Source organism: Drosophila novamexicana, unplaced genomic scaffold (genome assembly GCF_003285875.2).
Source record: "Drosophila novamexicana strain 15010-1031.04,08,12 unplaced genomic scaffold, DnovRS2.1 tig00000008-arrow-pilon, whole genome shotgun sequence".
In the NCBI taxonomy this organism is placed as follows: domain Eukaryota; kingdom Metazoa; phylum Arthropoda; class Insecta; order Diptera; family Drosophilidae; genus Drosophila; species Drosophila novamexicana.
The window spans coordinates 1,980,649-2,001,481 of NW_020824765.1; the positions used below are offsets into that span (position 1 = coordinate 1,980,649).

The 20,833-nt window shown below is 43.6% G+C and overlaps 8 protein-coding genes across 9 annotated transcripts in view; 4 read left to right on the top strand and 4 right to left on the bottom strand.

Moving 5' to 3' along the window:
• The window catches only part of LOC115765126 (protein hu-li tai shao), a 31,718-nt gene extending 27,609 nt beyond the window's left edge, over positions 1-4,109 (top strand). For both annotated transcript variants that reach the window (XM_030708549.1, XM_030708554.1), the window contains 2 exons: positions 2,511-2,578; positions 3,303-4,109. In XM_030708549.1, coding sequence (XP_030564409.1) covers positions 2,511-2,578; positions 3,303-3,416 — 182 coding nt within the window. In that variant the 3' untranslated portion in view covers positions 3,417-4,109. The remainder of the gene's footprint in view (positions 1-2,510; positions 2,579-3,302) is intronic.
• A 1,806-nt stretch (positions 4,110-5,915) lies between these two features.
• Positions 5,916-7,729, top strand: LOC115768517 (facilitated trehalose transporter Tret1-2 homolog). Its single transcript, XM_030713139.1, is given in 3 exon segments — positions 5,916-6,246; positions 6,248-6,845; positions 6,848-7,729. Coding segments are annotated over 3 exon segments (1,500 nt in total). The 5' UTR covers positions 5,916-6,039; the 3' UTR covers positions 7,543-7,729.
• An 856-nt stretch (positions 7,730-8,585) lies between these two features.
• Positions 8,586-11,195, top strand: LOC115768426 (facilitated trehalose transporter Tret1-2 homolog). Its single transcript, XM_030713026.1, is given in 1 exon segment — positions 8,586-11,195. A coding segment is annotated over 1 exon segment (1,545 nt). The 5' UTR covers positions 8,586-8,788; the 3' UTR covers positions 10,334-11,195.
• Positions 11,196-11,664: 469 nt separating this feature from the next.
• On the bottom strand, positions 11,665-13,183 carry LOC115768581 (facilitated trehalose transporter Tret1-like). Its single transcript, XM_030713266.1, has one exon. The coding sequence runs from the start codon at positions 13,152-13,154 to the stop codon at positions 11,757-11,759; it is 1,398 nt and encodes a 465-aa protein (XP_030569126.1). The 5' UTR covers positions 13,155-13,183; the 3' UTR covers positions 11,665-11,756.
• A 717-nt stretch (positions 13,184-13,900) lies between these two features.
• Positions 13,901-14,424, bottom strand: LOC115768659 (protein PET100 homolog, mitochondrial). The gene has a single exon (XM_030713368.1). The coding sequence runs from the start codon at positions 14,318-14,320 to the stop codon at positions 14,078-14,080; it is 243 nt and encodes an 80-aa protein (XP_030569228.1). The 5' UTR covers positions 14,321-14,424; the 3' UTR covers positions 13,901-14,077.
• Positions 14,425-14,779: 355 nt separating this feature from the next.
• On the bottom strand, positions 14,780-18,820 carry LOC115762295. The gene is made up of 7 exons (XM_030704465.1): positions 18,485-18,820; positions 18,171-18,421; positions 17,313-18,113; positions 17,083-17,246; positions 15,836-16,834; positions 15,411-15,739; positions 14,780-15,350 (listed from the first exon to the last, which is right to left on the bottom strand). The coding sequence occupies exons 1-7, from the start codon at positions 18,619-18,621 to the stop codon at positions 14,990-14,992; spliced, it is 3,042 nt and encodes a 1,013-aa protein (XP_030560325.1). The 5' UTR covers positions 18,622-18,820; the 3' UTR covers positions 14,780-14,989.
• Positions 18,821-19,103: 283 nt separating this feature from the next.
• Positions 19,104-20,021, top strand: LOC115765556 (methylosome subunit pICln). Its single transcript, XM_030709197.1, has 2 exons — positions 19,104-19,342; positions 19,423-20,021. Exons 1-2 carry the CDS (start codon positions 19,224-19,226, stop codon positions 20,006-20,008), a joined length of 705 nt encoding a protein of 234 aa, XP_030565057.1. The 5' UTR covers positions 19,104-19,223; the 3' UTR covers positions 20,009-20,021.
• A 137-nt stretch (positions 20,022-20,158) lies between these two features.
• On the bottom strand, positions 20,159-20,779 carry LOC115765563. Its single transcript, XM_030709209.1, has 2 exons — positions 20,310-20,779; positions 20,159-20,254 (listed from the first exon to the last, which is right to left on the bottom strand). The coding sequence occupies exons 1-2, from the start codon at positions 20,691-20,693 to the stop codon at positions 20,174-20,176; spliced, it is 465 nt and encodes a 154-aa protein (XP_030565069.1). The 5' UTR covers positions 20,694-20,779; the 3' UTR covers positions 20,159-20,173.
• Between the last annotated feature and the right edge of the window lie 54 nt (positions 20,780-20,833).

Sequence of the window (20,833 nt, forward strand, 5' to 3'; positions counted from 1 at the left end):
TATGTTAGTTGATAGAACATGTTAACATTACATAATAATGTTGATGTTAATGTTACCGTTGCTGTCACTGTTAATGTTAGTTTTACAGATAATGTTAAAGTTTAAGCTCCCACTATGTGATTCTTCGAATGTTCCCTTTGTCGCCCCCTGTCTATGTTTACACACACCCCGCACACACACACACACTCACACTCATTGCGAACCGCGCCACCCGCATTCTCTCCCTCTGCTTACTCTTTCTCCCAGCAATGTGCTCATATTTGGCACACAAATACTCTTTTCTCTATGCGCCCGTGCAGCGCTACTTGGACGCATGTGCTGCACGGCTTCAGTGCGTCCAGGCTAACGTAATATACAAAATCGATGCCACATATAGGCACAACTATCCGCTGCTGAGCAATGGCAGCAGCAGCAACAGCCACAACGGCACCTTGAACACCAGCAACACGGTGGGCGGCGGGGAGGAGAGCTTCTCTGTGAATCTGGCTGCCAGCAGCACACCTGTGCAGGCAAGCAGCAGACAATGGACAGGTGACAGCAGCTATAGCATAATGAATCCGCCGGCTGCACCGTTTCGCACCTTCTCGCACTATGGCTTCAACTGCCCCCTGGCGAATGCGCCCAGCATCCTGCTGCATCCGGCCAACCAAAGCATTTGGCAGACGGTATCCGAGCAGCGCGAGCGTGTCGTCTCCTTTATAGATCTGGCCAATCTGAGCTTTGCCAAGCGTCGGATGCTCAATGTGCTCAGCGCAAGCGGCAAGCGTCCGGCCGCAGCGCCAGCCGAGACTTCCTCGCCCTCCTACGTTTCCGAAATGCAGATACAGCTGGAACGGACGCCGACGCGCAAGCAGAGAAATAACAGTGCGGTAACCAGCAGCAGTTGCCAGCAGAGCGCCGACGACTCGCTGGACGAACTGACCGCGCAGTTCAGCTCCATGTTGAGCATGCACGAATCCCAGCCGGAGCCCGACCGCGACGATGACAGCATGTATCCCAGCACTTACACGCTGCGCAGCTTTCTGCCGGACAATCATGCGCTGCCCAAGGATGACGGCATTGCGACTGACAGGCCGGAGGCCGAGCAGGCCATGTACCAGAACGGCGACGACAGCGGATTGGGCGGACTGAGCGCCAACAACAATAACAACAACATAAACGGCAGCGGAACTGGCAGACGCGAGCGCCATTGCACCACCAGCAACGACTCCTCCACCCAGGAGGCGGAGGCGTACAGCCAGGGCAAGCATATTAGGCTGACGTTGAGCAGCTCGCCGGAGGCGGAATCTCAGCTGAAGACCTCCTCGATTGAGATTCTCATCAATGTCTCGTTGCGCAACACGGAGTGCGTGCAGTCCGTGCAAGCGCACGAGCAGGAGTTCCGCTCCAAGCTGGAGAAGGTCATCGACGACGAGATACACTATATATCGCAACAGCTGGCGATGCAGCAGCGCACCGTGCATCTCTTGCAATCCTCGGAGCAGCCGTCCCGGGCTCCACTGGCCTCGCCCACAGCCTCCACATCGCTGCTGCAGCGCTGCAACTCGGCGCCGGCGCTTTGCCACACCTACAGCTATGTGGCGCTGGCCGGTTCCGAGACGCCTCCGCCAACGACGCCAACGTCCTCGTCGCACAGCTGTGCCGAGGCGGAGGCACTGCAGCGTCTGCTCAGCACGCTGGAGCTGGAGCTGCAGCATCTGCTGAACAGCATCATACGCGCCCACGAGCTGCACAATCGCGCCGTCATCTATGATTGTCGCACGCGCATCTCCCAGATGCGAGATGATATCAAGGGCGTGGTGCGGAGAACCAGGGCCAAGTAGGCTCCAACCATTCCTTTTAAATCGATCCAATTATTGCTCAGCTCGGCACTTGAACATTTGTTTTTTTTTTGTTAATTATGTTAAAAGTTTCTAAATGAATTGTCTTTTCTGTTATTTTTCTTTGCCAACAAAATTTTGGCCATGTACTATAATTAAGCACAAAATATTCTTAAGATACTTTCATTCTCCAAGCTATAATAAATGTCCTGCGCAAGCTTTAATCATACATATATTTATATATATATATATATAATAATATATAAATATATATATATATATATATATCAAATAATGTAAGTTACAAAAAGAAAAAGCAAGAAAAACAACAGCAGGTAACATTTTTTGCACTTTTTCATTTTTAAATGTTTGTTAATTGTTTGTCGCTAATTATTGTATGCATGCTTGTGTTTGTTTAGCTAACATTTTTGTACTAAAACCTCACAAAATACATATATATTCACATACATATACATAATATATATACTGACATCCTACATGTTTTCGGTTCTCCAAGAGAACTTAATCTTTGTACGCGTCCTTTAATGGTGAAGAGTATTTCAAATAATACATACTATATGATTTTGTGTACGTCCATTGAGTTACATAATGACATCTGGTGGCCCCGGCAACCCCAATTAATCATCCAATATTTCTAATTTGTCGATCTTCCTTATCTGCACTCAACAGGTGAAAACGTACAAAACGGCGACCATTCGGAGGCGCACCTGAGCACCTTCTCACAGAGCAGTAAAGAGGTAAGTTGTCTACGGCGAAATCCAACTGCATAACAAAAGTGCTCGACTAGCAGATACCCTCTAACCACGGGCATAAATGCAAACTGCGAAGCGTATGCCCTTGGAAAGGATTATTCATAATTCACTTTTGAATCAAATCGGTATTTGTAGTCCGATCTTAATAACATATTCAGGTTTTCCATAGAGCTTCCAAATGGGAACATATAAAAATGGGCGAAGACATCGAAAAAAAAAATAACTGGTTCTGCATATGTTATATTTATGTCTCTAGCTCTAAAAGATTATGAAATGTTAGCGTTGGATTTGACTCGTCGAACCCATCGAAAATTGTAAAATTGTATATGTAACATGCAGAAGGAAGCATCTCCCACCCCATGAAGCATATATATATTCTTGGTCAGCATCAATCTTGCCATATCCGTCCGTCTGTCCGTTGATCTCAGAACCTATTCGAGTACGGGTTTGTTTCCTGTCATCGAAAACTTGCCCCGTTTCCAAGCAATCGATTAAGCTCGAAATCCTGTTTTTGGGGTATATCTCTCAAGATTTAATAGCTATAGTCTTCGTATTTCACATATATCCGGTGTAGTATATACAGAATAGGTACTTTTACTCGGGTCTCTCCCGATACTCTTAACTCTCTCTTAAATTAACAGCATTTCTCGCTGCGCCGTTTTACTAACTTAGACGCAAACGATATTCTCACTGCAAATTTCTATTACGGTTCCAGGATGTGTCCACGGACGGTTCACCCAAGAAAGACAAGAAGAAGAAGAAGGGCCTGCGCACGCCATCGTTTTTGAAGAAGAAGAAGGAGAAGAAGAAGAGCGAGGCCTAAGCCAACAACAACAACAGCAACAACCACCAACGCGCAGGCGGGGACGACAGTGTAACCGAGAAAGAAAGAGAGAGCAAGGGAGAAAGAGAGAGAGAGAGAGAGAGAGGAAAGAAACGGAAGTGGGATAACGATGATGGAAACGACGAAAACAAAGCAACAAATAAAATAATATTATGAGAGAGGCATTAAAAAGCAACAAATGAGCAGCTAAACTTGAACAAGTTGACGAGGAAGTTGAAGAGGAAGAAGCTAAAGCGACGACAAGAGAAAGAACGGCATTAAAACAGAATACAAAATAAGAAGAAGTAAAAATGATATATACATATATACATATATACATATATATATATATAAAATATATATAGTCTAAAGTCAAGTCTATACAACACACGATCCGCTACACACAACTCATAAGATTTAATTGACAATTGCCGCTGTTCAATACAAAATGCAAATCTAATAGTTCTCTAAGCGCTTAAATATACTACGTAAAAACATTACATAGTAGACAAAAAACAACAACAACAACAACAACAAAAAGAAATAATTCAAGATTTCATAGATTCAAATTTTAATACACAACACACACACGATAAAAACGATTTGAAGATTTTGTTGTACTTTGTGCTAATTTATTTGATAAAAAAAACAAACACACACACGCACACACACACACATACAAATATGTTAATTTACATAGCTTTTGCAATATTTTGATAAACGCAATAAAAAACATTTTGATATTCTTTGCATTTGCGAGTGTGTGTGTGTGTGTGTGTTTGTTGATAAGCAATTTATGTGTATTTCAGATGTTTTATAATTATTGATGTATTGTTAAATTATGTTTTCTCTTTCTTCTATAAATGCAGCCAATTTCACACACACACACACACAGAATCACACGTATAATAATAAATAATAGAGATATATACATGCAACATTGTATTAGTTTTTTATACAAATAATTATATATTTTTATGTACGTAAATCTGTTTATACACACACACGCATATATATCTATATATATATATAGAGAGATATATTTGTATATGTGCAGAAAATAAATAACGAGGAAAGGATAAAAATGCACCGTAAAGCAGAAACAAGTTGAATAATTCAAAAGAAGCGCCAAATAAAACAAATCAAATGGCCAGGATGCGAAGGATTAAAGCACTCGAAATTTCAGATATGTTTCATATTGTAAGTAGACGTGCTTAGCTTTGCATTTGCATTTGTTCAAATAAGGCTTAATAACAGCATGTCGTAAACAAAAGAAAATTAAAAGAAAACTCCCAACAAATTAAACTGCCATAGCATGTAAAGTTGTAAGGCACAATATTTATTAACTGAACTGCATTCGATTTATAACAAAGTTTCTGCTTTTTGACGCATAACACACATTTGAGACACATGAGCCTTAGAAAACAGTTAAAACTTTTAAATGCAACCGAGTAATACTTAAAACATTAATCAATTGATTAATTGCGCTACGACAGAAGCTTATTTCTAGCAACTTTTTTTGTGTCCAATTCAAAAAAGTTTGTACAATTCCAATCGACTCGATCATAGAAATATGTTAATATTCTCAGTGCAAATGATAAACATTTAACAAACGCTATAAACAACAACAAATTTGAACCACGATAAAGCAGCCCGAAAACTGTTTATTAATATTCTGTAGACCTTAAGTAAATGCATATATATTTAAATTCGTATTATATATAAAACACGACACACGATACAACAAAACAAAACAAAACAAAACAAAAAAAAAAATGCAAAACATAATTAATAAACACTTGGAAATTGTACAAAATTGAGGAATCTTAGACAATTTTCTTAAACATTTCAAATTCGTATTAACAACATTTGCTATATGAAAACTTTGTCACGCCGAACTACAAACACCCTTTCAAGGCATCTAGCTTAAAAGAAATTTAATGAACAACTATTTTCGAGCAATGCTTTCCATTGGAACTATTTATAATATTTGCCAATTTGGATTTCCATGATCAACTTTTTTCACCCTATGTATATATATATCCTATGTTTGATCAAGAAATCTTAAGATTCCGACTATAATGATTATATATGAAATTTATTGCTGTGAGTTACGCATTTTTTATGCAAAGCTAATATATTACTCTATATATAAAGTATAAGTTGTCTAGCTGTGAACAAGTCCGCGAGACACACTTCAGAGAACGCCAATTCCCGCCTCCCTGGCCCGATGACCGACAGACGACCCTTGAGTCAAGTACTTAAGTGTGTGCCGCTCGACTAGGTCTAGATCCATTCCGCGCTACTTACAAATATCAACTCTCTCAACTGTACGTTTGCGTATTTTTACATTGGGTATCATCATAAGGCAGTAGATCCTTAAGATTTTTAGGACTTTTCATATGGTACAGCAACAATTACTCCAAGTCGAAGCTAAGCATCGTCTGTCTGCCGCGGCCTTAAATGCTCTTCCATAACCCATGCTATACTCCCGCCACAGTTCCAGTTACAGAAACTATCGGAGCTGGCTGCGACGCCGACGGCATTGAGTTTTGCCCTTATCCAATGCATTGATTGCTCAAGCCAGTTTGATTCTAGCCATTGCACCGAGCAGAACAGAGGCATGGCACAAGCAAAAGTACTGCCACAATATATTGCCGGGCTGTCCGCAGCGTTTGGAGCCTTCTGTATGGGCGCCAGCATGGGCTGGTCATCCCCCGTAGAAAGAATGCTGACGGAGGAGCAGGCTTACGGGTTTCCAGTGTCCAGCGACCAATTTGGCTGGCTCTCCTCTCTTCTTACACTGGGCGCGACTGTCGTTTGCATACCCGCAGGCAGGATTCATTATTGACTGGATTGGACGCAGACCGACGATGTTGGCCCTGATACCACCTTACATGGTGGGCTGGATTCTGATGATCTTTGCAAAGAATGTGCTCATGCTGTACTTTGGACGTTTCATTCTGGGAGTTTGCGGTGGTGCCTTCTGTGTGACTGCCTCCATGTACACCACGGAGGTATCTACCGTGGCCACGCGTGGCACGATGGGAAGCTTTTTTCAACTCAACATTGTCTTAGGATTGCTGTATGGCTACATCGTTGGCGGTTACCTTCCGCTGTTGACCATCAATATACTCTGTGCCATATTACCTCTAATCTTTGCCGCAGTGCACTTCTTTATGCCGGAATCGCCGGTTTATCTGGCCATGAAAGGTCGTCCTGAAGATGCAGCCAAGTCTCTGCTCTGGCTGCGTGGCAAGGACTGCGATGTCAGCTCCGAGCTCAAGGAAATTCTCGAGGAGACAACCAAGAATGCGGATGAGCCCAAGGTCAGCATCTTAAAGATGTTGCGACGTCCCATAACCCTCAAGGGAATTGGCATTGCGGTGATGCTGCAGGTTCTGCAGCAGTGGACAGGTGTGAATGCCATTACGTCCATTCCACGTCCATTTTCGAGGATGTTGGTGGGGGCCTCAGCGGTGTTGTGTGCTCCATTCTGGTTGCAATTACCCAACTGGTTATGACTCTTGTGGCCACGTTAATAATCGACAAGGTCGGTCGACGCGTTCTGTTGCTGGTTTCCTCCTTCTTCATAGTCATTACCACCTGCCTAATGGGCGTCTATTTCCAAATGATGGATGATGATCCGTATTCGGTGACATCTATAGGATGGCTGCCCATTACCAGTATAATCGTTTTCATGATGGCTGGCTCCGTTGGACTTGGGCCCGTGCCGTGGCTTATTATGGCCGAGCTTTTTACTGAGGACGTCAAGAGTGTCGCCGGCTCCATTGCGGGTACTGCCAGCTGGTTTTCGGCATTTTTGGTCACAAAACTGTTCCCCCTTATGAAGGATAATATTGGACCAGCGGCAACATTTTGGGTATATTCCGGCATTGCATTCGCCGGCTTCGTGTGGACGCTAATTTGCGTGGCGGAGACGAAAGGTAAAACGCTTCACGAGATTCAAGAGCTGCTCGCCGTTGGCAAGAAATATAATTCAATGGAGCACACAACACTTACAAGCCTTTCCGGCCGCAGTGAAGGATTCAGTTTTAACCTTCGCACTGAAAGTAAGGATCAACAATTTTCTACTCATTCAGCAAAAGTTATTAATTGCCGTTAGAGCGGAATAATCTTAATATCAGATAAACAGTTTTTTCGAATCTTTAGTTTATAAATCTGTTTAGATTCGATTTAAACTTGAGAAATCTCCGACCCTTTTTACGGGGCACGGGGGACGGGGTATGAGGTATATGCACATATGATAAGATTAGATACACCTAATTTGGGAGGTAGACTTTCATATAATACATAAAAATACAGAATAAAAATAATAATAAAACATATATAAATAAGTTCAATGCCGATCGAAACCAACTTTAAACCTTGACCATAAAAACTTTCTCCTATTTCCAGTGAGGTTACGTCTTCATTTAATGTTCACATCCTTTAGATCCTAAAGTTAACCTTTTTCTGTGGCACGCTGTACATATGTCGGAACAGGCTAGATCGGACCACTATATTATATAGCTGCCATAGTATCAAAAAGTAGATCGTTGTATGAAAAACTTTTTAGTTCATTAAGATATCTGGACTAAGCTCGGCATATATTAGTTTTAGTATGCTCCCCATATATAAGCAAAATCCAATCAACATCGGATCACTATATCATATAGTTGCCATAGGAACCGTCTGTCGAAATTAGGTTGTTATATGGAAAACTTTTTTGTTTATCTAGATATCTTGACCAACTTTGGCATTAATAAGTTTCACTATGCTCCCTACATTTATGCGAAATCGGGCTTACATCGGTCCACTATATCATATAGCTGCCATCGGAACGATCTGCCGAAAATAAAGATTGAATACCCTTCGGTTTGCAAGGGTATTCAATCTTCGAAGAAGATAGTTCTTCATTCTCGTTTAAACCTTTGAACATCTTCTATTGTCTGATCACACTTCATTCCTCATAATTCCTCTCCATAAGCTTTGTGATAGATACCATCTTGAGTTGCCTTCCATAGAATGTGATGGGTTGAAAAGAAAAGTATCCGAGTAACAGAATGCATCTCGGACTTCTACTCCTCGCTCCCCTCAAAGGGATATTTACTTGAAAATAGTTTCGGTTAGTTACCCGTAGTTAATTAGTTAATCTCGATTTGCCAATGCGCGGTCGTAAACTCACTTATCTTTTGGCATGTTTATTACACTTAGTTTAACATTGTTTGTGTTTGCTCAACTTATGTTCATTCTTGAATAGGTATATAGTAAATTGTACTTCAGTTATCAATTACCCCCGTCGAAGAGGAGGGCCATCGACGACACGTTGTGTTGCCCTCAGCCAATGCAACGAGATTTCAACCCAAGAAATGGTTGGCCAGTTTGATTCTAGCCGTGCCACTGAGCAAAACAGAGACATGGCACAGGCAAAAGTGATCCCACAATATATTGCCGGCCTGTCCGCAGCGTTTGGAGCCTTCTGTATGGGCGCCAGCATGGGCTGGTCAGCGCCTGTAGAGAAAATGTTGACGGAGGAGGAAGCTTACGGGTTTCCGGTGTCCAGCGACCAATTTGGCTGGGTGTCTTCCCTGCTAACACTGGGCGCGACTGTCGTTTGCATACCCGCAGGATTCATTATTGACTGGATTGGGCGCAGACCGACAATGTTGGCCCTGATACCACCTTACATGGTGGGCTGGATTCTGATGATCTTTGCAAACAATGTGCTCATGTTGTACTTTGGACGTTTCATTCTGGGCGTTTGCGGTGGTGCCTTCTGTGTGACTGCCTCCATGTACACCACGGAGGTATCTACCGTGGCCAAACGTGGTACGATGGGAAGTTTTTTCGAGCTCAACACAGTCTCGGGATTGCTGTATGGCTACATTGTGGGCGGCTACCTTCCGCTGTTGACCATCAATATACTCTGTGCCATATTACCTCTAATTTTTGCCGCGGTGCACTTCTTTATGCCGGAGTCGCCGGTTTATTTGGTCATGAAAGGTCGTCCTGAAGATGCAGCCAAGTCTCTGCTCTGGCTGCGTGGCAATGACTGCGATGTCAGCTACGAGCTCAAGGAAATTCTCGAGGAGAGAACCAAGAATGCGGATGAGCCCAAGGTCAGCATCTTAAAGATGTTGCGACGTCCCATAACCCTCAAGGGAATTGGCATTGCGGTGATGCTGCAGATTCTGCAGCAGTGGACAGGTGTTAATGCCATCATGTTTTATTCCACATCCATTTTCGAGGACGTTGGTGCAAGCCTCAGCGGTCGCATCTGTACTATTTTGATTGGAGCTACCCAACTGGTTATGACTCTTGTGGCAACGTTGATAGTCGACAAAGTTGGACGACGCATTCTTCTGCTCGTGTCTGCCTTCTTCATGGCCATTACGAGCTGCCTCATGGGCGTGTATTTTCAAATAAAGGAAACCGACCCGGATTCGGTGGATTCCATCGGATGGCTGCCAATCACCAGTACACTCGTCTTCATTGTGGCCAGCTCCATTGGCTATGGGCCTGTGCCCTGGCTAATTATGGCCGAGCTTTTTACTGAGGACGTCAAGAGTATAGCTGGCTCCATTGCGGGCACCATAAACTGGTTCTCCGCATTTTTGGTCACAAAACTCTTTCCGCTATTAAATAATAATATTGGATCGGCGACAACTTTTTGATTTTTTTCCGGCATCGGCGTATTCGCTTTTGTATGGACCTTGATTTGGGTGCCGGAGACAAAAGGGAAAACGCTTCTCGAGATTCAGCATCTGCTAGCTGGCGGCCGCAAAAATAGTCCAATAAGCCAACAAATAATTCCAAGCGCCTGTGTTAACAGTGAAGTATCTAGTTTTAGTTTCCACAACTCTAGAAAAGATGAAGTATTTTGTAGTCATTCCGCAAGGGTAAAAAAGTGTTAAGTCCGGATAAAACAATCTTGATAATGCCGAAATTCTTGACTTAAGTCATTTGAGCAGCAGGTTTGCTTGACTTAAGTCTGATTCCAAGCATAATGAGAAAATAGAACACGTGAATCTCTGAAAAGCAGCAGAAGCTATTTAAACATTGCCGGGGTAAGCCGGGTGATAAGCTGATAAGAGAGTGTTTATCCTGACTGACTGACTGAACGGGAACCTACAAAGTTTCCTGTTTGGTCGAAAGTGAGCATCAAGACTCTCAGCCACATACACACATATTTGTGCTTTGCAAGCATGACGCCACGAGGTTGTGTGGCTTAAGTGTTTGAGTGGAGGGGTATCAAGCGGGCAGTCCCTGGTTCAAATCCAGCGGTCATCAATTTTTATTTTTTATAAGAAAAAAATAAATAAATAAATTACAAAACGGCAGAAGAAATAAAGCAACGAGTTGCAGCAATTACTTTCTTGGCTAGCAATTTTAAACAATTTGTTGTTTAACCTGGGCAAAATCACAGTGGATCATAAAAGTTTATGATGTTCACAATATTATTTATTAGTTATAGATTATTTATAGATTGCCTTGGGGTTCGAGGTCATTAAAGACGTTTTGATGCTGGCGCGCGAATTACACAGAGAATTACGCATTATTCATTTGACCCCGTCGACGGGTAATTTCCTCTGTGTATCACTGGAAGAGGGGTGAGGCGGGTGATAAAAACTTGCGGCCTAACAAACCAAAACGCACGCAGACCAAGTCGGGAAATGCAAGTTATTATTTAGTAAAGAGAAAACAGCACTGAATACTTCCCATTGAAGAATAAATAAACAGAAGGCGACCGCAGTTCTAAAGAAATCGAGATGACCTTTGCTACATTGTTCGCGATAAGAAACCCGATTGCCATCTGGCAATTTGTTCTCATCGCTAAGAAATAAATTTTGCCACTCTCGATCTTTAATACATACATATGTACATACATACATACTCTGGCTGCATTACACGAAAAATAGCGGAATATTATAGCGGCTTATATCCCATACATATGTATGTATGTATGTGTGCACATGCTTGTATGTCAAACGAAATATAAGAGAATGGAAGAACGCATAAAATGCAAAGAAACTAGCAAGGAAGTGTTTGATCTGCTTATACGTATATGTATGTATGTATGTACTTAGCTTCTACTGGAAACTTCCAGGCGCAATATTGAAGTTATATTTGTCTATGAATGTGTTTTGTGTGTATGCTACCGAACCAATCAATTTACGCTGTACTATTCCACATACATACATACATACATACATATATATGTATGTATCATTAAAGCTGCAAACAATTAAGTATTTGAAAATATATTTGTTTATTCTTATTGATAGAGACTATAGCTATAGACTAGACATATGTATATATATATGCTTAGGCCCAGTTCTAATTGCCCTTCGTCTCGGTGTCGTGATTCTTTTTGCCGCCAGCCAACAATAGCTGAATCTCGGGAAGCGTTTTACCCTTTGTCTCCGGCACACAAATCAGCGAGTAGACAAAAGCGACGACAGCGATTCCAGCAAATATCCAAAATGTTGGCGCCGATCCAATACTGTTCTTTAATAACGGAAACAGTTTTGTGACCAAAAATGCGGAGAACCAGTTGCTCGTGCCCGCAATGGAGCCGGCGACACTCTTGACGTCTTCGGTAAACAACTCGGCCATAATTAGCCACGGCACGGGCCCGAAGCCAATGGAGAAAAACACAATGAACACGAGTATGCTGGTGATGGGCAGCCATCCCAGAGACGCCACCGAAGCCTCGTCGTTTTCCTTCATTTGAAAGTACACGCCCATCAGGCAGGTCGTAATGGCCATAAAGAAGGCGGAAATAAGGAGCAGAATGCGTCGACCAGCCTTGTCAATTATTAAAGTTGCCACAAGTGTCATAATTACTTGAGTAGCTCCGATCAGAATGGTGCAAATGCGACCGCTGAGGTCAGCACCAACATCCTCAAAAATGGACGTGGAGTAAAACATGATGGCATTAATGCCCGTCCACTGCTGCAATGCCTGCAGAATCACCGCAATGCCAATTCCCTTGAGGGTTATGGGACGTCGCAACATCTTTAAGATGCTGACCTTGGGCTCATCCGCATTCTTGTTTGTCTCCTCGAGAATTTCCTTGAGCTCGGAGCTGACATCGCAGTCCTTGCCACGCAGCCAGAGCAGAGACTTGGCTGCATCTTCAGGACGACCTTTCATGGCCAGATAAACCGGCGATTCCGGCATAAAGAAGTGCACTGCGGCAAAGATTAGAGGTAATATGGCACAGAGTATATTGATGGTCAACAGCGGAAGGTAGCCGCCCACAATGTAGCCATACAGCAATCCCGAGACGGTGTTCAGCTGGAAGAAGCTTCCCAGTGTGCCACGTGTGGAAATAGTTGAGATCTCCGTGGTGTACATGGACGCAGTCACACAGAAGGCACCACCGCAAACGCCCAGAATGAAACGTCCAAAATAGAGCATCATCACATTGTTCGCAAAGATCATCAGAATCCAGCCCACCATGTAAGGTGGTATCAGGGCCAACATCGTCGGTCTGCGTCCAATCCAGTCAATAATGAATCCTGCGGGTATGCAAACGACAGTCGCGCCCAGTGTTAGCAGGGAAGACACCCAGCCAAATTGGTCGCTGGACACTGGAAACCCGTAAGCTTCCTCCTCCGTCAACATTTTCTCTACAGGCGCTGACCAGCCCATGCTGGCGCCCATACAGAAGGCTCCAAACGCTGCGGACAGCCCGGCAATATATTGTGGCAGTACTTTTGCTTGTGCCATGTTTCTGTTCTGTTCGGTGCAATGGCTAAAATAAAACTGAATGCCTCTGGACAACCATTACTTGGCTTGAAAAATCGATGCATTGGATAAGGGCATAACTGAATGCCGTCGGCGTCGCTGCCAGCGTCGATGACCCTTCCCTCCTACCGTGGAAAATAATAAATCAAGTGCAGCTGGAACCGAGGCGCGAGCAGAGCCGATCGGGCGCTGACTCAGTGCTCCCGAACACAACTTAAAGCATTATCTAATGCACAGTACAGTGCGTATACTATATATTACTTTGGTAGCCGGCGGCAGCTTTTAAAAACAATCTGTTCTATTGGAATTTTACAACTGTCGATGTTATTGTAAATACCGTGTGAAAATGTGATAGAAGCAGCTCCTGCAACACAGTTGCTGTGTGAAGTTAATGGCTTAAAGTGGATCTAATCTAGAGCTGATCGAGTACAGCCAATGGCTCGACGGTCACCTGGCGGTCATCGGATAAAGGTGTTGGGTGCGCTGCCGTGCATCGTCATAATACGGCCACTTCTGAGCAGGCACAGACAAGTGCGGGCCGGCGACAGAGTTGGCGCGCGCGCGGGGAAAGTGGTGGGGCATATCGTGATCCATTGATAAGTGGATTGTTTTTCAGCGATGTGCACTGCTGCAATTGAGTCATGTAATCGTGATGCAAGTCCTGCTGATAAGGGCGAACGAGTGAACTTGAAGTTCCAGTTTCCACTAAATTACAAGAGGGTAAACACTGAAAAATAACCTCACAATTATTTATTTATTTAGACAAGCAACGGTATCGTGTGATTGTGACAAAGCAACGCATTACTCTGTGGGTTTTGCCGCACTTGAGGATCGGCCTGCCACTTGACTTATATAACAGCTGATATCAAATACATTTTTTAAGCAAACCAGGTGTAGTTCTGGGTTTACTTCTTGCGTTCCGCCTCCTGCATTGCGCGCATCATTTCTGCATCGTGCTTCTGGTGGTGTTCACGTATGGCGCGCTGCAGTTCCTCGTGATGGCTCTTGCTTTCCGGCGGATAAAGCTCGCGCTTCTTTTTGGTTACCCATTCCTCAAAGTACTCGGGCTGATTGAATATGTGAAACAGCGCTACTGGAAATGCCATGTACATGCCCATTTTGGCCACCTCAAGTACCCAGGTGCCCATGTTGTTCAATAGTTTATGTAGTGCAACAATTATTTAAGTAAATACTTTTGTTTAATCAAAATTTTGTTTTGTTCTCGTTGTCGAGCGGCTGTCAACAAAAATCAGATGTTTTGTTTGAGTGCTGTATAATGCCAATTCAGAAGGAAATGTCAGTGTTGCCTAACAGTCACATCCAAGTATATCGATACTTCAATATTTAAATCAATCCGATTTTAACGCTTATGCTTCTATTAAGTAATTTATGAACGAATTTTATAAAAAAGAATATTATAAAAAATTGATAAATGTCTTTCAGTGAAAATAATTTTTATTTTTATTTATATACTATGTAAAAAATGTGGTCTTATAATAAAACCAGTGATTGGGCCTCAAATTATATATGTAAAACTCTTCGGCAAGGTTAATAAAATATTTTTATTAATGTATTTTTAAGTAATATTTTTTTGTTGATTACTAGGGAGGCATGCATTTAAAATATATGTACTTTGAAAACGCATCCAGTTACAAAGCAAACGCGTTTTTCTTATACTTAAAAAGCCGCCAGATCTGACAGCTGGTTTGTTTTCGAAAACAATTTCACGGAAGCAATATGTTTGATGGGACAGTTTTTTAAAACCGTGCAACGGTTTTAACGTTAAATGTGGCAAACCTTATTTGGTGTACTTAATGCTAAAGAGCCGTTTCGCCTGGATACTCCCCATGAGAAGTAATCAGCAGTTTTTTCGTTTGCAAATGTTCATCCGTATCACGGCTGGAAATGTTTTCCTTGTTGTGCACAGCGTCCTGAACAAGCGCAGCCTTTAGGGGTGAGCCTGCCGAACGTTTGCGACCGATATTTAGGCTACCTAGAGGCGAAGCGATTGCCGGTTCATTGCCATCCAAGCAATACAGCAAGCTGGGGCTCAGCTCCGACTCATCGAAATCCTCAATATCCTGGGTGGTGTTGGCACCACCAAAATCATCCGATCGGCTGGCAAATGACAAATCCGCTGGACTTGCTGTCAACACACTGCGCGTAAGCAAATACTCCCTAAGGATTAGCACGGAAGATTATTATCCAGGTGACTATGTTACAAATAGCAAAACTTACTTAAAATCGCTTGAGAGGGCATTATGGGGTTTCCCCATTATTGAAGGCTCCAGTTCCAGCTCAGTACTATTGCTATTGCTGCTGCTGCTCGTGCGTTGCCGTTGCGTTAATAGGGTAACGTTGGCAAAACTCTGTTGACGTCTAAGTATGTCTGCGTAGCCTCCAAGGGAAGTCGCATCTTCGCTATGCAGCACCGGTGGCTCCAGCTGTTTACTCGTCAGGACCTCATCCTGTTGCTCGAGAAAGCTCTGATTCTGCTGCTTGTCGCCATTGCCCAAGGCATTGAGCAGCATCACAGGCTTGCGGGACCGTGGCGTCATAATGGATTCCTGCAAAAGTTCAAGCATTAGCCGTATTTCCAGAAGGCTTATCATTATCATGCTAATAAGGAAGCATGCTAGGCAAACTATTCATGCGAGACTCACCTGCATGGCTTTGGGCATGCGTTGTGTGGACTTGGTTATGGGCGACATGGAGCGGCGGGCCATTCGTAACGCTGGCGTGCTTGTTATCAAATCCAGGTTGCGATAAACACTGCTCTGCAGCAACTGCTGATGATAGCTTACATCGATTGCCATGCCTATGCCTTCAGGCAATTCGTTGGAACTGCCATTTACCTCGGACAAGGTGTCGTCATCATCATCTTCAATTTGTTCGTTTTCCTCCAGATCGCTATCATCCACATCCTCCAACAACGGGGCATCCGCACTCTGCAAGTGGGACCCAGCATGCTTGGCATCATCGCTGCCGCTGGGACGGCGCTTTAGAGTCGCCGAAACACTGCGCACCAGACGTTTTGTTGTCTCTGGTGTGCTGAAGGGAAAACGCAGATTGCCCATGCTGACACCCTTCATCAGCTTGCGTGTCAGCGACTTGCCCATGCCATTGCTAGCCGTTGTTGTTGACACTTCCACAATCGGCGTCAGCGCAGCGTCTTCATCGTCGTCGTGCACCTGTGGCCGCATACTACACAAATTAGGCTCGGACTTGTAGCGCGAAGATTGCTGCACGGGCGTGCAGGGATTCGAGTATTCCTCGATATCCAGCAAACGACGATCATCCCATGCCACACTCTTCTTATCAGCCACGCTGAGCAGCTGCTGAGCCACAGCGGAAATGACCTTTACCGGCGTTACACAGCACGCGTCAATATCGTCTAGCTCTGGCACAGTAGCTGGCCGAGCGTTCAGCTCGTGCGATTGCTGCCGGCTCACGGGAGCTGAGTGGCTATTTGCGCCGCAACTGCTACTATCCGAAGATGATTCTATCTTTAGAGATGTGGATGAGATGGACTTGTGAAGTGTGTGCAGTGGGTTAATGCCGGATGATTTCGTGACTCTTGATGAGGGCAGTGGCATGGCTGGCGTGGGGCTTTGGAAGAGCACACGCAATTTTGGAGCTTTGGCATGCGATAGATTAGGCGTCTAAGCGAGGACACAAAAAACATGCGGTTAGTGTACAAAACGCTTATAAAAAAGTGTTTAATACCATTGCAGATATATTAACAAGATATATATGATTTCAATTGAAAGGTTCTACAAAATTTAAACCTTACACTTGTCAGAAATAAACAAATGGATGGATATGCGGATACGAAAATGTAGAAATATATCAAACGTGAATAATATCTGCAAAGGTACATATAACACAGATAAGCCCGGCCGACACCAACCTCTGATCCGGTCATGGCTTGAAGAGCAGGCGCCCGTTTGGGAGTACGCGACATAAGACTCTTATGAAATATATGTTTTTTGATAGAGTCACCAAGGGATTTTGCACTACGAGCCGCCTCGTTGTTCTTTAATCGATTCATAACGACTAACTGCAATGGAGTGCCTGAAAGGAGAAAGGTTTGGGTTTACTCTCAATAGGCAAATAAACAAATAGCTGTCTCGGCAATACCCTGTCCATTTTGTTTGTTAAACTGTTTGATCAGTCGCCGTTTTTTTGAGGACTCAGGCAGACTTTGAATGTGGGCATACAATTGCGCCAATTCCGTATCTGTGTTGTTGGTATTGGTGGCCGCTGCAGTGGCAGCACGATCTACAAAAGTGTACACCGTGTTGACCGTTGAGATGTCCGATATCGACTCGTCAAGCGTTTGCTCCGGCGACATGGTTTTCTTGCGTTTGCGTTCAAGAAAGTACGCCCGAATATCGGTCGCCAGCTTGGCGGGCACGGCGAAAATCTCCAAGCTTCGCAAAATCATATATGCAATTATGCTGGACATGCGCTTCGCAGTATAGTGCAGTACCTCTGGCGGCAGATTGCGTGGACATATTAGATGCGGTGTAAATAATGTAGCCAAATTCTCCGCTGACATCTTGTTGCTGCTCTCATGCAGGGCAACGGCGTGCAACATTTCCATGATATGCTGCAGCAGCTCCCGATGCTCCTCCGGCAACAACAGTAACAGCAACTGCACCGAGTTAAGAAGATGCTGCTGCCGCTCTAATGTGGCCTGCGTCCTCTCGGTAAGCGCTTGGCAAAGCGGTGCAATCTGCAGATGCGCCGGATAATGCGCGTCGGTCAGCAATGGTTCAGGCAGCTCGGCCAGAAAGCTCTTGAAAACGGTTGCACAATCGTGCGCCGAGAACCCAGTCTGCTCTAGCTCCAACGGTTTGTCCTGCTGTATGTGTAGGCGCAGTTCGTTTTGACGTGAAACAGCGCCAGTTTTTCGAAAGAGTCCCTCCTGAGTAATATCTGGGGAATAAATGTTATTGGTCATGTCAAAATACATAGATGTGTTTATAAACGTACTCTTTTCTAGCATTAAAAATTCCTTTAGCTCCAGTAGGTGCATTTGAAAGCCTGCATCAATTTGTTGCTGCAAGCACTCTGTGGGACTGTTCCCCACGGACTTGTTGCCGCTGCCAGCAGCACAACTGGACACGGTGGCAACACTCGCAGCGTTGCCAACATGACCCAATCTGTGCTTCTTGGACAGCCTGTTCCACTTCTTGAGCTTGCCTTTGTCCTCGTATACAATTTCGTGACAGGGTAAATCGAATCTACAAGCGACGCAGTTAACGCACAGTCACTAACACATACAACAAATACACTCATTCACTTACTCATCGGTATTCAACTCGAGCTCAAACGAGAGGTGCATGCGCACGAGAGATTTGTATTTTTCATAGTTGCAGGTGCGCATGCGCGTCGCCAGCTCGAGGTCGTTAAATTCATTAATATTCACATATTCCATGTCCATTGTTGGCTGTGAGGCGTTCTCTTCCAGCCAAATGTGTTTGTATGCTAGCAGCTGCAGCTGGGAGAAATTAGAGCTGGAACACCAACAATGACAACAACAAAGCAGATCAGAAACAGAGCGACGAATAGCTACAGGTTCTTGCAGTACAAAACATAAGCCATGTATATTAATTTTTCTTTTTTCACTTCAAAGTATTTTACAGAATACACAATTTGACATAAACTGCACGACCCATGATAGCTATTAAGCAGCGTAAAATATATTCCGAAAAAAGTGCAAGACGCTCTCAACCAACCGCTGTGAATTGAAATTACAGAGTTGCTACGCTCTATTAAAAAATGAACACAGTGTAAGCAAACGTCAGAAAAATATTCATTGTAATTATTTTTTATATATATTAAATATTCATGTTTTGAGTTTTTTTATTAAGTATCTTATTTTGTGTTTGTAGAAATTATTACAATAATATTGAATTTATTGCAATTATGCTAAAAAATATTTTGCAATGTTTTGCGTTAACCAACACTAACTGAGTTTACCGCTGCCAGACGGTCTGCAAGTCTGTTTATTGTCGTGTGTTTTTAGAACAATTTTCTATTAAAATGGTATTAATAATGCCTATCAGCCCGCCTGAGCACGGTCTCTTATATACCGCCAATAATATTAAGCTTAAGCTTGGAGATAAGGTAGTAGGACAGGGTACAATATATATTTCACAAAAGTGAGTGCATACTTTTTCGACAATGCTCGAATGTTTAGTAATTGTTTTTTTTTTTTATGTTAATTTTGTTTTTAATAAAGCACGCTGTCTTGGCAGCCGGCAGATCTTGCTGAAGGGATCTCGATCGAATGGAAACAAGTTAGCCTGCATGGCATTTCGTCGAATCCTAGAAAATGTATTTATTTTATGCTCGACCGAAAAGTGGAGTGGGAAGGCGTTTATATGGGCCGAAGTCCCGAAGTCAACGGCCAGAATGGCGCTGGGGATGAGCCTCATCGAAATGCTGTTGCCAATAACGAAGATGACGAGGGCAACGGCAGTGATGAACATGACCAAGACGACGAAGACGATGACAACTTTGAGGATGCCGTCGATCAGCAACTGGATGAAGTAACCGAGTGCTGGCTATTGCCCGATGATATACACACTGTGGATACCATGTACAATGCGATGACTACTTGCCAGGCATTGCACCCAGATTCGGCAGACAGCAACTCGGAAGATAGCGATCCAATGGAGGATGCTGGCGGTGTTGGCATGGCCTTTGATGACCAGGAGATGGTGGACGATGCGCTTACGCTTGGTCGAAACGGCGGCGAAGTTGGTGGCATGCAGAATCTTAGCCTTGACGATGATGACGATCGCTTCGAGGATGCGGATGAATAAGGCTGCTAAAAAGTGAATTAACTACTCCACATAACCATAACATCCATAAACATACGTATTTATATTTGAATCTTTTATACAAATTGTAAGTCTAAAGTGTATGAATTGTGAAAATATCTGATTAGCTTTTGGAATACTATATACTAAACGCTGTAAGCGCACCAACTACAAAGCGTTTTCTTTCTTGGCTTGCTGGAATCGTTTCATCTCATCTTCAAGCTCCTCTTCGCTCACGGGCTTAGCTAGCTAGAAAATGTTTAAGGTAGTACAACTTGCTTCTTGTAATATGTTTAATACTTACTGCGTCGGCCACTTCCAGCATTATTAGTGCCTGCTGGTATCCGTCGCCTTTTGACGGCACTTTGTCATAATTCCAGTATGTAAAATCCTGAAAGGTGCCGGTGAGACGAAGTTGGCGTTGTTCCTGATTTGGGTCCGTTTCTTGTAAAACAACGCCTCTATATCCGTCGGGCACTGGCTCACGCTTTCCCAAAAGAGGATAACCCCTGAGCGCATTTATCAGCACGCCAGAGCCGTATTCTGAAGCTTCGCGCGTGTAATTGTTAAAATAGGTATCCACATTTGCACATTCGCCGTCGCCATCGATTTTGGCTGGTAAGGAGTGCAGCTGCAATGGTCTTTTATTGGCCAATTGCTTTGCATCGAAATCAAGGGTTATTGACATTGTTTTCAGCAAAAATGAAAAAAACTGGCAAAGTAGCGAAAACAGTAAATCCCAAACACCGCCAAATAATTGTAGTGCTGTATAGCGTAAGTTAATTAAGTAAGCAGTGTGGAAAATGCGCTTTACAACACTTAGTGTTG